The sequence below is a fragment of the Tursiops truncatus genome, chromosome 1, assembly GCF_011762595.2.
Source record: "Tursiops truncatus isolate mTurTru1 chromosome 1, mTurTru1.mat.Y, whole genome shotgun sequence".
In the NCBI taxonomy this organism is placed as follows: domain Eukaryota; kingdom Metazoa; phylum Chordata; class Mammalia; order Artiodactyla; family Delphinidae; genus Tursiops; species Tursiops truncatus.
In genome coordinates, this window is record NC_047034.1 from 88094513 (window position 1) to 88110506 (window position 15994).

At 40.8% G+C, this 15994-nt stretch overlaps 1 protein-coding gene across 4 annotated transcripts in view; it reads left to right on the forward strand.

Annotated features, from left to right (window-relative positions):
- The window catches only part of SORT1 (sortilin 1), a 73659-nt gene that overhangs the window by 22142 nt on the left and 35523 nt on the right, over window positions 1-15994 (forward strand). For all 4 annotated transcript variants that reach the window (XM_019919466.3, XM_019919465.3, XM_019919468.2 and 1 more), the window contains exons 2-3: window positions 6647-6706; window positions 8119-8192. In XM_019919466.3, coding sequence (XP_019775025.2) covers window positions 6647-6706; window positions 8119-8192 — 134 coding nt within the window. The remainder of the gene's footprint in view (window positions 1-6646; window positions 6707-8118; window positions 8193-15994) is intronic.

Consider the following 15994-nt stretch of genomic DNA (forward strand, 5'->3'; position numbering starts at 1 on the left):
AATTCGAATGTTGGTGCATTTAATGTTGTCCCAGCGGTCTCTGAGAGTGTCCTCAATTCTTTTCATTCTTTTTTCTTTATTTTGCTCTGCAGTAGTTATTTCCAGTATTTTATCTTCCAGGTCACTTATCCGTTCTTCTGCCTCAGTTATTCTGCTATTGATTCCTTCTAGAGAATTTTTAATTTCATTTATTGTATTGTTCATCTCTGTTTTTTTGCTCTTTAATTCTTATAGGTCCTTGTTAAACGTTTCTTGTATTTTCTCTGTTCTATTTCCAAGATTTTGGATCATCTTTACTATCATTATTCTGAATTATTTTTCAGGTAGACTGCCTATTTCCTCTTCATTTGTTAGGTCTGGTGGGTTCTTGCCTTGCTCCTTCATCTGCTGTGTGTTTCTTTGTCTTCTCATTTTGCTTAACTTACTGTGTTTCCGGTCTCCTTTTCACAGGCTGCAGGTCCGTAGTTCCCGTTGTTTTTGCTATCTGTCCCCAGTGGCTAAGGTTGGTTCAGTGCGTTGTGTAGGCTTCCTGGTGGAGGGGACTAGTGCCTGTGTTCTGGTGGATGAGGCTGGATCTTGTCTTTCTGGTAGGCAGGTCCACATCTGGTGGTGTGTTCTGGGGTGTCTGTGGCCTTATTATGATTTTAGGCAGCCTCTGTGCTAATGGATGGGGTTGTGTTCCTGTCTTGCTAGTTGTTTGGCATAGGGTGTCCAGCACTGGAGCTTGCTGGTCGTTGAGTGGAGCTGGGTCTTGGCATTGAGATGGAGATGTCTGGGAGATTTTCACCGTTTGATATTACATGGAGCTAGGAAGTCTCTTGTGGACCAGTGTCCTGAACTTGGCTCTCCCACCTCAGTGGCACAGCCCTGACGCCTGGGTGGAACACCAAGAGCCTGTCCTCCACACAGCTCAGAATAAAAGAGAGAGAAAAAAGAAAGAAAGAAGAAGATAAAATAAAGTTATTAAAATAAAAATAATTAAGAAAAAAAATTTTTTAAGTAATTAAAAAAAAAAACAAAAAAAACCCCAGACAGGCAGAACCCTAGGATAAATGGTAAAGGCAAAGCTATACAGACAAAAATCATACACAGAAGCATACACATACACACTCACAAAGAGAGAAAAAGGGAAATATCTATATATATAGATATAGATATAGATATAGATATAGATATTGCTCCCAAAGTCCTTCTCCTCAATTTGGGATGATTCGTTGTCTATTCAGGTATTTCACAGATGCATCAAGTTGATTGCGGAGATTTAATCCGCTGCTCCTGAGGCTGCTGGGAGAAATTTCCCTTTCTCTTCTTTATTCGCACAGCTCCCGGGAGTTCAGCTTTGGATTTGGACCCACCTCTGTGTGTAGGTCACCTGAGGGCGTCTGTTCTTCGCTCAGACAGGACTGGGTTAACGGAGCGGCTGATTCGGGGGCTCTGGCTCACTCAGGTCAAGGCTAGGGAGGGGTACGGATGCGGGACGAGCCTGCGGCGGCAGAGGCCAGCATGACATTGCACCAGCCTGAGGCACTCCATGCGTCCTCCCGGGGAAGTTGTCCCTGGATCACGGGACCCTGGCAGTGGCGGGCTGCACAGGCTCCCAGGAAGGGGGGTGTGGATAGTGACCTGTGCTCGCACACAGGCCTCTTGGTGGCTGCAGTAGCAGCCTTAGCATCTTATGCCCGTCTCTGGGGTCCGTGCTGATACCCGCGACTCGCGCCTGTCTCTGGAGCTCCTTTAAGCGGCGCTGTTAATCCCCTCTCCTCGCGCACCAGGAAACAGAGGCAAGCAAAAGTCTCTTGTCTCTTCAGCAGCTCCAGACTTTTTCCCGGACTCCCTCCCGGCTAGCTGTGGCTCACTAACCCCCTGCACGCTGTGTTCTCGCCGCCAACCCCAGTCCTCTCCCTGGGATCCGACCAAAGCCCGAGCCTCAGCTCCCAGCTCCGCCCACCCCGGCAGGTGAGCAGACAAGCCTCTCGGGCTGATGAGTGCTGGTCGGCACCAATCCTCTGTGCGGGAATCTCTCTGCTTTGCCCTCCACACCCCTGTGGCTGTGCTCTCCTCTGCAGCTCTGAAGCTTCCCCCCTCCACCACCCGCAGTCTCTGCCCACGAAGGGTCTTCCTAGTGTGTAGAAACCTTTCCTCCTTCACAGCTCCCTCCCACTGGTGCAGGTCCCGTCCCTATTCTTTGTCTCTGTTTTTTCTTTTTTCTTTTACCCTACCAAGGTATATGGGGAGTTTCTTGCCTTCTGGGAGGTCTGAGGTCTTCTGCCAGCGTTTCGTAGGTGTTCTGTAAGAGTTGTTCCACATGTAGATGTATTTCTGATGTATTTGTGGGGAGGAAGGTGATCTCCGCGTCTTACTCTTCCACCATCTTGCAGCTCCTTCAGGACCTACATTATTAAAAGGTATTTTCACTGTGTATAGAATTCTATCTTTACAGTTTTTTTTTCCTATTCTTTAAAGATGTTGATACACTGGCTTGCATTGTTTCTGGAGAGAAGTCTACTATGATTCTTTGTTCCTCTGTATGTAATAATCATTTTTTCTTCTGGATTCTTTTAAGATTTTTATCACTGAACCAATGGATGCTAATGGATGGGGTTGTTTTCCTGTCTTGCTAGTTGTTTGGCATAGGGTGTCCAGCACTGTAGCTTTCTGGTCGTTTTTTGTGTGTTTCTGTTTGGATAGTTTCCACTGGGAATGTCTTCCAGTTTGTTAATCTTCTCTTCTACAATGTCTAATTTCCTGTCAATCCTACCCAGTATAATTTTCATCTCAGATGTTGTAATTCTCATCTCTAGAAGTCCAATTTGAGTCTTTTTTTTTTATATCTTCTGTATCCTTATTTAATGCTTATCTTTGCTCAGTCTGTTCTCTAACTTCTTTTCTTTTATATTGGAGTGTAATTGCTTTACACTGTTGTGTTAGTTTATTCTCTAACTTCTTGAATGAACATATGGAGTATAATTATAACTTTTAATGTCCTTAATCTTATTATCTGTGTCATTTCCGGGTCAGTTTGATTGATTTTTCTCTTCATTATGGGTCCTGTTTTCTTCTTTGCATGCCTGGTTATTTTTTATTGACTGTTGGACGTGGTGAATTTTATCCTCTTGGGTGCTGCATATTTTAATATGCCTGTAAATATTCTTGAACTTTGTTTTGGGACGTAGTTAGGTTACTTAACAATAGTTTTTGGTCTTGTTTTTAAGCTTTTCAGGCAAGGCTAGTATAGCATTTAGTCTAGGATTAATTTTTCTTCATTACCAAGGTAAAACTTTTCTGAGTATTCTGTCCAAATCCTTGTAAAATATGTGGTTTTCTCCTATGATTTTTGGGAACAGAAATTGTTTCTGGTCCTGTGTGACACACAGATATTGTTTCCTTCAATTTTTTCAGGTATGTTTTTCCCTGGCCTCAGGTAGTTTCCTCACATTCACGTGATGATTAGTACTCAGATGAACACTTGGCACTGTTCTCTTTCTTTGTAGCTCTTTCCTCTTTCATACACTAAGCTATGAACACCAGCCTCTTTGGCCTCCTCAGACTATCAGCTCATCTCTTCAAGTGAGGAAGACCTCTGGGCTCTGCCTGGGCTCCTCTTCTTTGTACCGTGGCCTGAAAGTTATCTCCGGACAGTAAGCTAGGGCAGATGTAGGCCCTCGTTTGGGATCATTGTCCTTCATTGCCGGAAGTCCAGTGTCTTGAAGACTGTTGTTTTATATATTCTGTGCTTTTTTAGTTGCTTCAGGTGGGAAGGTGAATCTGATCCATGTTACTCCATCTTGGCCAGAAGCAGAAGTGCTCTCAGAATAGAACTTCTACATTTCATTCTCATTTCTGCCTTGGGGAAATTAAGTGGATCTGGCCTTATCTTTTCACTTCATTATCCTCCTTTTCAGAGCTTTGCAAGTAGTTCTTCTAGGAAATGAATTCAATATTTATTGTCTTCCATGTGCCATTGCTATATATTAGTTGCCAGAATGAGTAAGCTTGGTCCCTGCCCCAGATGGGCTTCAGGTCTAGTGAGGGAGGCAGACAAGATTCTTGTTGCTATAGTTAAAAGTAACACACGTTTTGAAATATCTAAGATACTACCGTAATGTAGAGTGACGTACATTGTGTTAAACACGGTAAATAATCAAGCATTAGAATTAATGGCCTTTTGCTGACATTTGTAAATTCTGTCTCCTAACTATGACCAGATTGTCCACCCTTTTCCTGGACATCTGTAATCCTGCCGTTGAAGGGGAAGGATTGTATCTGGGGTCTTGGTTCCCCATTCTCCTGGATTTGTCTCCTTTCCATATGACCTTTTCTTTCCACCTGAGCTCTGGTCTGTTGTTAGATCTGATTTCATTTTTCTCTTTTACGTTCTCTAGTATAAGAGTGGTAAAAACTGAAATATAAAAAATTAATTGCTTTTTTCTCTAGGTGGATGAGTTTTTCAGTGAGTTTGTGTGTTTTCAAAAGTAAAATTTAATTGGTTGTTGGGAAGGGAAGGGAAGGTTAAGGGTAGCAGACCACAATTGTAATTCATGAATTTCACCTGCATTTTCCCAAAGGAACTCTGGATGATGAATGAGGTCAGCTATCCTTTGATTTGTTTGGGTTAAGTTGAGGGTTGCTAGTGTCATCTAATAATCCTCCTCTTTCTGTGACTGAGCAGTAGGAAGATGTGAGTAATTCCAGTGTCTGCTGATTGGGTCAGGTGTGTAGAGCATTGCCTGAAAAGTGAAAGCTTGATCAAGCTAGCCAGAGCTCCTGGGATGGGATTTTTCTTTTATCCTAGTCAGCTGTTGTGCCCAGAACCTTTCTTGGAAAGATAGCCTCTGTTTAGGTAACTGTTAGCCCATGTGATCTATCTGGTGTTTGTGGAAGCTCTGAATATTCCTGCTCTCCTCAAGAAGCTCATTGATGTAATTTCAGACACTGTATCCTCACTCAAGAGAACATGCTGTCTTGCTCTGTGTGGCATCTTACAAGATGCACTGCTGTGTCAGTTTTTAAGCTTCTGGCTCCAGATGTCTCTAGCAGACCTACTTTTTCTCAGATGCTTGGCCGGCTTACATGTATGAATAACCTTTCTGTCCTGCAGTGGCTGTGAGAAGCTCTGAGCGTTTGAGAGTTAACCAGCACTTACTGAGCAAGCCGTCTGTGTGGCACTGATTGTACTATTTACAGAGATTGTACAAGAGATTCTGTCGACCTCAGAGGTACTTACAGCACAGGGGGAAATAATATAGGTGAATTCAGTGGCCCATTTAGGAGGACCACAAAGGAAAATTAAAAGATAAGCAAAACAGTTAGTGTTTTGAGTTCTGTTTCTTCAGACTTGTCTGTTGGGAATGGTGGCTTGAGTGACCAAGCAGCTGGAATCCCACCAGCTGCTTATGGACATGTTCTATTTTGAGATCAACTTTGTGGTTTGGGAAGGATGTATAATCACTTTCAACAAATGCCTATTGAGCATGCAAAGTATCATGGTAGGCACAGGGCATACCGTGACTATAAAATTATATCCTCAGCTCCTAAGGAACTGCGCATATTTGGAAAGGCAGGACATATTTAAGATTTTTTAAATCTTAATAATATATAAGTCTTCATAAAAGAAAAGCATAGTCGTCAACATTTAGTAGAAATATAGACTAAACTACTAACCCCTCTGGGTGGTGGGGCTGTGGCGGGAAAGAGGAAGGATCTTCATTTCTTACTATATACATCTCTATATATATAGTAAGAAATTTTTACCAAGTGCTAATGCTGCCTTTTTGGTGTTATTTCTTTATCGGTTAAAAAAGTGATAGAGACCAGTAGATTATACACAGAATGTTAACCTTGAATATCTCTGTGTGATAGAATTATGAATGATTTATATTTTCTTTATTATATCTATTGTACACATTTTCTATAATGGATGTATATTATTTTAAAAATAGAGAAGAAAGTAGTTGAAAACCAAAACTCAAAAGCACGGACAATAATTATTATAGCTGCATTTCAATATGATTACCATATTTTGGATATAATATACCAGCTTTCCCGTTTTTGTCTCCTCACTCACCGCATCTCTATTAAGGTTGTTCTATTATTATTAATACTATTATTGTTGTTGTTATTATTAAATAAAAAGGTGAAACAAGGACATTTACTCTTGCTTCTGTCCCTTGTCATTTTGGGTGAGTTAGCCTAGAAGCAGAAGGAATCCAGCTATTAGCTATTCAGCTGTACTGTGAAGGCTGCTTAGAAAAATTTTAACTATGCTGATCGGGTTACAGTTATATCTGTCATTGTGGGCTGTGATCTCTTGTTTTAAAATATCCTAAGAATACTTTCTATATCTTTATATTTAGTTCTGTTGGAGAAGGCAAATAGATTATCCCATCTCCCCATCTGGTGCAGTGAAGAAAACTCATCTGCTTGGCTTACTTTGTATGAGAGAGAATTGAAATTTCCAACTTACTTGTAATTTAGGTTAAGTGGTTAAATACTATCTTGTCCAAATTTTTTTGTTCCAGGAATCCATATCCCCTTATGATTATAAACATAATTACTTTGAAAGTAATAGTGTTCTGTATTATTTAAAGAAGTCAAAGATTGAAGAGGAGATGTCATTTCTAAATTGAGGTTTTTTTTTCCCTTATAGCATGTGTTTGATGATCTCAGTGGCTCAGTATCCTTGTCCTGGGTTGGAGATACCACTGGGGTAAGTAATGTTTTGAGTCTGTTGATTCATCCTAACAAGAAGATGGTGTAGATTTGGGGAGTTTAAGCGCTAAGTGTTTTACCTTCTGAAACTGTCTCCAACCTCAGTCGTAGAAAATGCATGTTTGCTGGACAGACTTTCAGAAAGCTGTGGTCGATTTTGTTTTGCTTTAGAACTAGGAACATCTTGTGACCACCTTCTTCCATAATAGGAAGATAAACACCTTTTTAGTCCTTGGTGGCTGCTTGGCATCAAGATGAGCAAGAAGAAGAAAGAGGAAAGAGAGTGCTATGTGTGAAAAGGGAGACTTACAGTACTAGGGAAGACTTCTGTGTGGAAGCGGAAAACTGCACATTACACATCTTGGCATTTTTCCTCCAAACTCTATTGTTCCGGTGTCCTTTCCCACAGTTAATGTTGAAGGATTGTAGCGCCCATGGGCTTATCGCTGTTAGCTCCATCTTCTGTCCCTTCCCCTACCACAGAGGAGGTACTGCCAGGATCGGGGGAACGGGAGAGTGAATAAGCTCCCCCTTATCCATCCTAGTATGTAGCCCATCTCCTAGTAGGAGGGATGCTGAGGATTCATTGGCCTCAAGTCTTGAATCAGGGCTTGGCATTACCTGTGTCGGTTATTACCCTGCCTGACAACGTCAGGGACCATAGCTCATGCCCCTCTAGTATTCCAGTAATGTGTGCACCAGAGCACTGAGGCACGTGATGGCTGTATCAAGAGCTGAAAGAAATATAATTTTGGCACTGAAGAGTAAGTTATAAATTAAATTTTAAGTTCCTGGTAGAATTTCTTCAAGCAGGTCTCGTTTTCTTCTAAAATTTGAGTTGTTCCCTGTTTCCCATGATTTATCCATTTATCTAAGACAGTTGTTGTCTCCAAGATTTGTTATATGGCTATTTGCGACTCCCTAGCCTCTTGTTCTAATCTTTCACAATCTTACCTTCATGCATATTTTTCTCTAGAAAAATGCTTATTTAAAAAATTGATTTCATGGAGAGCTAACGGCCGGGGGAAGAAGAAAAGGACCGATGTGACATAGTGACTTCTATTAGAGCATCCACCCTATTCTAGCCTCTGTAAGCAGAGAGATGATTCTTGCTTGAGAATATCTTACAATAATGTGAATACAAAATAGTTAAATCCTTCCTTTACTGTAATATGGAGTTGATTAGCTCTGTCTCACTGCTTCAAGTGTAGGCGATGAGACCATCTCAACAAAATGAGTGGAAATTTTGAATCATTGTAAGCCCTAATCACTTGGTCCTTCTTGGTTTTCAGATATAGTATTGCAATGTAGGCTCCTACGAAGCAGGGCTCCTGGCAATCATTCAGATGGTCAGTTGTTGCAAGCATGTAATCGGACTATGTTTCTTACCACATGCTTTTGTCTCTCCAGATCATTCTCGTCTTGACTACATTCCATGTACCACTGGTAATTATGACTTTCGGACAGTCCAAGCTATATCGAAGGTGAGATGCCTAGCATATGATTGGGGCATCTGACTGAGTAATGCATTGTGAATGTAAGTTCTCTGCTTTTCTAGACATGATGGGATCCAACAGTTGATTTAAAAGATCTTCTGGCCATCTTAAATTTTCACCAGACTGTCACACTCAGCACACTTTTTAATACCTATCTACTTAGCAACCTGAAGAAGTATGAAAAGTGATCTAGTTCCAAGGAAATTAGGTTGACCTGACTGAGTGGCAGAACAGTAAAGGAAGATGAAGGAAGTGTCTATAGGGGTGTATGCATATTAATTTAAATGGATATTTGTGGGGAGGTAGCTTAGTGTTTAACCATCTTTCTATTTATTATGAGCAAAAAATGGTTTTTATACCCCTGAAGTTACAATACTTACTGTATCTTCCAAGTGAATTTTTTTTTTTTTGGCCATGCCGAACAGCTTGCAGAATCTTAGTTCCCCAACTAGTGATCGGGCCCAGGCCGCCACAGTGAGAGCGTGGAATCCTAACCACTGGACTTCCAGGGAATTCCCCCAAGTGAATTTTTTTTTATCTAACATTTTGAGCCCCAAACATTGTTTTTAGATCAGGAGGAGGTTCTCAGATCAGACCTACCAAAGTGCCTGGTAATGATTGTGGTAATGTATGTTCTGGAACCATAGTCTGTACTGTGACATTCACAAAGCTTTAGAATTATCTTCTCAAAGGTACAGCTTGGGGGCTTCCCTGGTGGTGCAGTGGTTAAGAATCTACCTGCCAGTGCTGGGGACACGGGTTCAAGCCCTGGTCTGGGAAGATCTCACATGCAGCGGAGCAGCTAAGCCTGTGCGCCACAACTACTGAGCCTGCTCTCTAGAGCCCGCGAGCCACAACTACTGAGCCCGCGTGCTGCAACTACTGAAGCCCGTGTGCCTGGAGTCCGTGCTCCGCAACAAGAGAAGCCACCACAATGAGAAGCCCACGCACTGCAATGAAGAGTAGCCCCTGCTCGCTGCAACTAGAGAAAGCCCACACGCAGCAATGAAGACCCAACACAGCCAAAAATAAATAATTAATTAATTAATTAATTATTTAAAAAAAGTATAGTTTGGTTAAAGAGTAGGGTTCTTTTCGTTACCCATAAAATTCAAAACCAGCTAATATCCAGAAGTTGTTGATTGTCTTCCCAATCATTTGTTTCTATCCCATTTTTCCCCTAGAGACCTAAAGAAATTTGACATTTCAGCAGATGACACAGAAATTACCCTCAGGGCCAAAGGATCTCCCAGGAGCCATCATACTTTCTCAGGGTTCTTTTTTGATTGTTGGTCTTGGCCAAGGTGGGAGTGAAACTCTGAGATAGATCAGCCCAACCTCCCTTCCCCAATAGGTGACCCTTGACTGCTGCTCCTGAGCCTGGAGATGGTGCTCTCTGCCCTTTAGCACAGTGACTTTAGCTTAAAAATAGGCCAAGAAGGAATTGCCATCTTGGAATTGTTGTATGCTCCATGAAAGCAGGTTCTTGACTAACTTGGGGTTCTCTAGCAACTAGCCAAATGTCTGACACATAGCAGGCAGGCAGTATATATTAATTGAATGAATGAATGGCTTGCCTTCTCTAATAATTCTTAGACTAATAATATTTTTGATTTGTTTGATAAAGATTGACAATGTATTATAGAATCCTAGTTCTAGAAGGGCTATAACTTATAGGTGACTTTGTTTATTAAGTTAGAACAGTAGTTGAACCATTTCAGACATATGAAAAGTATCCTGTTTTAGAAGGGAAAAAATGCATTAAAATTTTTGTAACTTTAATAACTCTTTCCATTTTTAAAAAAAATTTTCTGTTGTAAAATCTTTCTTTATGATACAGTTTTTCTTACCAATGCACCTTTCATTAAAAAAAAAGCAGGGCTTCCCTGGTGGCGCAGTGGTTGAGAATCCACCTGCCAATGCAGGGGACACAGGTTCCAGCCCTGGTCCGGGAAGATCCCACATGCCGCGGAGCAACTAAGCCCCTGTGCCACAACTACTGAGCCCACGCACCGCAACTACTGAAGCCCGTGCACCTAGAGCCTGTGCTCTGCAACAAGAGAAGTCCCCGCAATGAGAAGGCCGCACAAATGAAGACCCAGCACAGCCAAAAATAAAATAAATAAATTTTTTTAAAAAAGCAATATAACCATATTATAAAACATTTGGAAATTTTAAAAGAAAGAAAAAATTCACCCTCAAGTCAAGTAATCTTATTTACAGTTTATTATCTTGATTTTTCCCCTATAATGTTATACCATATGGCTAGATAGTCTAGGAAGCAACATGGTATAGTGTAAAGTTGCCAAATTTTATTGGCATATAGGCCTGGGATTGGATCTCAGCATTGTCATTTGTGAGCAGAATGAACTTGGGCAAGTCATTTAACCTCCCTGAGTCTTTTTGGACGTCTGTAAAGGAAAGATGATAATAGCGGCCACCTTAGAGCTGCTGCGAGTTATGCTTTGCGGTGCCTGGCACGGAGTAAGAACTTGGTGCTCTTAGCTGCTACCGTGCCAACGGCCAGATATGGTATGTAGCCAGCATGTACTGGCACTGTGGTAGAGTTTTTTAAATGAATTGAAAGCCTTCCGAACCAGTTGATAAAAAGTGCCTGACAGCAGGTGCCTCCATGGCTTCTACAGATGCACACCCCCCTTTCCCGCCAACATGCAGGTGTTAGTAACGCTTGGCGTTGCAAACTATAACCATTCTGATTGGTCAGTGCTCGTACCATGGTACTTGTCATATTCCCTCTGCTAGTAACCCATCATTTTTGTTAGATTGAAAGAATTTATTTAATCATTATTCTCTTGGACAGTTAAGTCGTAGCTAATTTTTTCACTATTGTTAATGCCGCTGTAATCAATATCACACATATATGTCACAGAAGATGCCTATTTCCAGTCTATGTTTTGGTAGCAAATGAAAACCTCCTCTCTGATTGATCTCTACATGTTTTGAAGCCTTTATAAACTCCTTCTCTTGGTTGAATTATCTCCTAAATCTGTTGCTTCAGCCATTTTTTTGCTTGCCTTCTGAATTCACTTTTTAGTCTCTATAGTGCTCTTTAATCCTGTGGCTAGAACTGGACCTGACAGACCTGCGTCATACCCGTGGGGAGTGAAATGTGTATTCATGACTTCTTTTCCTATTCTTTTGATTTTTAGTGTTGTGCTTACTTTGAGACAAAACCAAACCAAACAAAATGGTATCACTATGTTACTGTTTAAATACCTACCACCATCTGACTCAGCCCTTTTCCATCCTATATTTGTCTAGTCTTGTGAGAAACCACTAACATGCAGTTTACCAGAGAGTAATCCTATTTGTTTCTGGTATACTATCATGTTACTAAAGTTCTTTTTCTTCATTTTGCACAGCGGGTTGTTTGTTTGGTTGGTTGTACAAAGGTCATTTTGAATATTAATTACTTCCTCCCTGCTGTGAAGTGAAAACTCTTCCAGAGTTTAGGTGGAAACTGTAAATATTCCTTGTTGCCTCTCCAGTTGGGCTGGCCTGGCCTGGTCTGAAGTGACTCATGTTGTTGGACACACCAGCCAAGAGGCACATGTTGCTTCAGAAATGGGAAAGGGAGGGAGCAGTTTGATCGAAATGAGTCCTGAATATGCTGAACTTGCCTAACTGAGGAATAAAATAAAAGCCTGTTGAAACTACTCTGAAGATTCTTCTGTTTTTCACAGCTTTAATGATTGTATTATTTATTGGATTATCTTTCTCTGCTACATCTTATGTAGTCAAAGGTTCATTTGGGATTCAAATAGAAGGCAGCTGATCACATGCCACCTGCCTTGAGTAGTACTGCATGGAGGCGCACACAAGGAGAAGGAAGTTGTCTCTGTTAGCTGTGCAGAGTTGGAGCATACTTCAGTCGTCAGGTTGTGAAAGAGGATTGTTGAAAGATTTGGGAAATAAAGTCCCTAGACATTAGTGTTTGGGTAGAATTGAATAATATATTAATATCTTCAATTAAAAGGAATCATGTTTGAATAGTATAAAGTTTGATTCCCTGTTAAGTAATATTAATTCATATAATAGATTATAAAGTACATTTGCCTCTCACTTGCAAATATGAAGTTAAAAAAGAAATAACTGGCTACAGTTAAGATGATAATTTGATTTTTGGCAACTAAAAGATGTTTTGCACCTTTTTGTTTTATGGCGCCTTGAGTCTAACCTTTCATTGTAAGATTAGCTACTTAGTAAAGCACATGTAAGCATTATGTACAGCAAAATTCTGTACCAAATTACCAGAAAACTGCTGGGCTATTTTATTTGTGATTTCTATTTCCTGTTGAGAGTTGTTCAGATTTTGGAAATTAATAAGGGAATCTCTGAGAGATTTCACATTAAATTTTATTCCATAGTCAATGTAAGTTTTCCAGGATGTTACTTGAGGTTTTAAAAAAAAGGATAACTTGGGCTTCCCTGGTGGCGCAGTGGTTGAGAGTCCGCCTGCCGATGCAGGGGACACGGGTTCGTGCCCCGGCCCGGGAAGATCCCACATGCCGCGGAGCGGCTGGGCCCGTGGGCCATGGCCGCTGAGCCTGCGCGTCCGGAGCCTGTGCTCCGCAACGGGAGAGGCCACAACAGTGAGAGGCCCGCGTACCGCAAAAAAAAAACAAAAGGATAACTTAAAGATATAGAACAGATATTAAAGCAAAGTTCAGTAAACCAACTTCTCCAAGGCATGTCGTTATGACAACTTTTTTTTTTTTTTTTTTTTTTTTGCGGTACGCGGGCCTCTCACTGTTGTGGCCTCTCCCGTTGCGGAGCACAGGCTCCGGACGCGCAGGCTCAGCGGCCATGGCCCACGGGCCCAGCCGCTCCGCGGCATGTGGGATCTTCCCGGGCCGGGGCACGAACCCGTGTCCCCTGCATCGGCAGGCGGACTCTCAACCACTGCGCCACCAGGGAAGCCCCTATGACAACATTTTTAATGATATGCTTGGTTCAGTTTTCACTGCAGTAGATCATTAACAATGACTGCATATTTTAGTTACAAGGTTAGCATAAATTCCATCTACAAAATATATTTTCCTGCTTTTTATTTCTTAAAGAAAAAGTTTATTGAAATGTATGATGATGGCATTTTACTACAGCTTCACTTTTACAAACCTAGGGCGTATAAAAATCATGAAACGAGGTGGTTTTCGTCACTTAAGAAATATTCCCATGAAAATACCTATTCTTAGGGTTGTCTTGTTTATCAAAGCAAAATAAGGACCTTAGTTACATACTCATATTCCTTCTGATAAAAAAAGTTTTGTGATTTTACTTACAATATTTTACCCTCTTTATTTTCCCTCTTATATTTTCCAAATAGCTATAGAAAACATGCATCCTTTTCCAATAAGGATAACACACAATGAAATATTAAATAAAAACACATAAGGTAGCATCAGACAGTTGGGGTAAAAAAAGAGACTGAAGTATTAGGAGTTTAGTTTAATGTAAATTCAAGTTCTGCCAATTTTACCTGGCAGTGATCTCAGGTCTGTGATTCTTTTGGCACATTTTAATAACCTACATTCTCCTTACTGATCTTTTAACTGGAAATCTCAATCCAGTTAATTGTCATTATTCACGATAGTTATGTTCTGCAGTCTCCGTGAATACTGAATTAGTGAATACTGAACCATTGCTCCTGGGGGAAATACAGAATTAGGTTCCTGCAAACCTCTGACCACAACATTCATTTTCATCAGTTGATCAGTACATAATCTTGTTTCGTGTGTGTTTCTGCTTAAAGATACCTTATGTGTATTATTGATTCATTAACATTGAGCTCACAGCCAACTCATGCCAGAAAGAAGCTTATCTAACTCACGTGTTTTCTCCAGAAACACTAAACAGCACTTCAACACTATGCTTGGGGGCTATTTAAACAGCAAAGCACCAACAAAAGGCACAAAAATGTAAAATGCATGGTACTCTATAGACCGTGAGGACGATACTCAGGCATAGTATAAGAGCTGAAACAAGAAGGCAGAGTGGCCCCTTGTTGGACCTCAGGTGGGAACATTTTTGACTCAAATTTTTTTCTCTGCCCTGTGCATGTCTGCAAATGACTAGGAAAGTGCCAAGAGTATGGGGTTACAAATCTTAGTGAGTAGGCAGATTTGCAGGTATGGAATTCGTGAATCATGAAGATTAACTGTATAAGCTTTCCCCATTAGTGAAAACTATAAAACTATCATTTTTTTAGTTGTCATCCTTGTTGCTTTTATGTAATAATTTATAGTGACTTAATCATGGCAAAAATGAACTAAAGGAGTAGAGAAATGGTTAGTCCTGAAAGCGAACCAAATGAGGATATTTGTGCTTTTTTGATTGTTGAGAAAAGTAAAATATAAGATTCTCTGAGATATTATAAGATTCTTTTTTTTTTTTTTATTTTCGGTATGTGGGCCCCTCCCTGTTGTGGCCTCTCCCATTGCAGAGCAACAGGCTCCGGACGCGCAGGCTCAGCGGCCATGGCTCACGAGCCTAGCCGCTCCGCGGCATGTGGGATCTTCCCCGACCGGGGCATGAACCCATGTCCCCTGCATCGGCAGGCAGACCCTCAACCACTGCGCCACCAGGGAAGCCCCAGGATTCTTTTACTGTTACTTCTCGTTAAATGTCTGCAGGTCAGATGCCCGGTGTCACAAGTTCCTCTCTGTTGTAAATGAAAAGTGCTCAAAAACAAGGGTGTACTCCTTGGCTATTGACATTTGGGTTGAGTGTCAGTCAGCATGTGAATCTTCTGGAAAAATGCCCTCCTGAGTCTTTCATCTTACTAGGAATTTTTTTTTGCATCCGTTCATTTATTCATTGGTTTATCCATTCAACACATTTTTTTTCTTTAACATCTTTTTTGGAGTATAATTGCTTTACAATGGTGTGTTAGTTTCTGCTGTATAACAAAGTGAATCAGCTATATGTATACATATATCTCCATATCTCCTCCCTCTTGCGTCTCCCTCCCACCCTCCCTATCCCGCCCCTCTAGGTGGTCACAAAGCACCGAGCTGATCTCCCTGTGCTATGCAGCTGCTTCCCACTAGCTATCTATTTTATATTTGGTAGTGTATATACGTCCGTGCCACTCTCTCACGTCGTCCCAGCTTACACCTCCCCCTCCCCGTGTCCTCAAGTCCATTCTCTACTTACTAGGAATTTTGATGCTATATCTTACCAGGACTCCATGTGGTGATTACCCTTTTTTTTCCCATTTATTTAAATGTCTAGATTTTTCATGTTCTTTGGGGGTATTAGGCTCTATTCCAAAAATATTTGTATTCCAGCACTATTTTTTGTTATAAATGTACATATTCTTATGCGTGTTTATACCACAGATTTAAGCAAAAGTGATCATTTATTTTTAGTAACCAGAAAGAGCAGATATTAGGATTGAGGTATAGAATTGTTATTAAAAAGACTTATTTCTAAAACAGATGGTTTTATAGGGCTTTGTTAATGTTTGACTACTGTTCATATCTCTATTATTATCATATGGAATTTGAGAAGTGATTTATTTTTCAGGGTGTTTCATTGATTTCCTCTTCCTGATATATCATGTATGCTGATATAATGCTGATAAAAAATAAAGCTACTTTAAAATAAAGTGCTATATTAAAATATATCCCTGAGCCCAACGCGGCCTCCACAAAACCCTACTTTAAATCCTACCAGGTTGAAACTAGTCCACTGTGCTCCGTTTGTTTAACTGGCTAAAGTGTCAGAGTGTTGCAGCAGATGATTTTTGTTTCGCTCATGTCACTTCC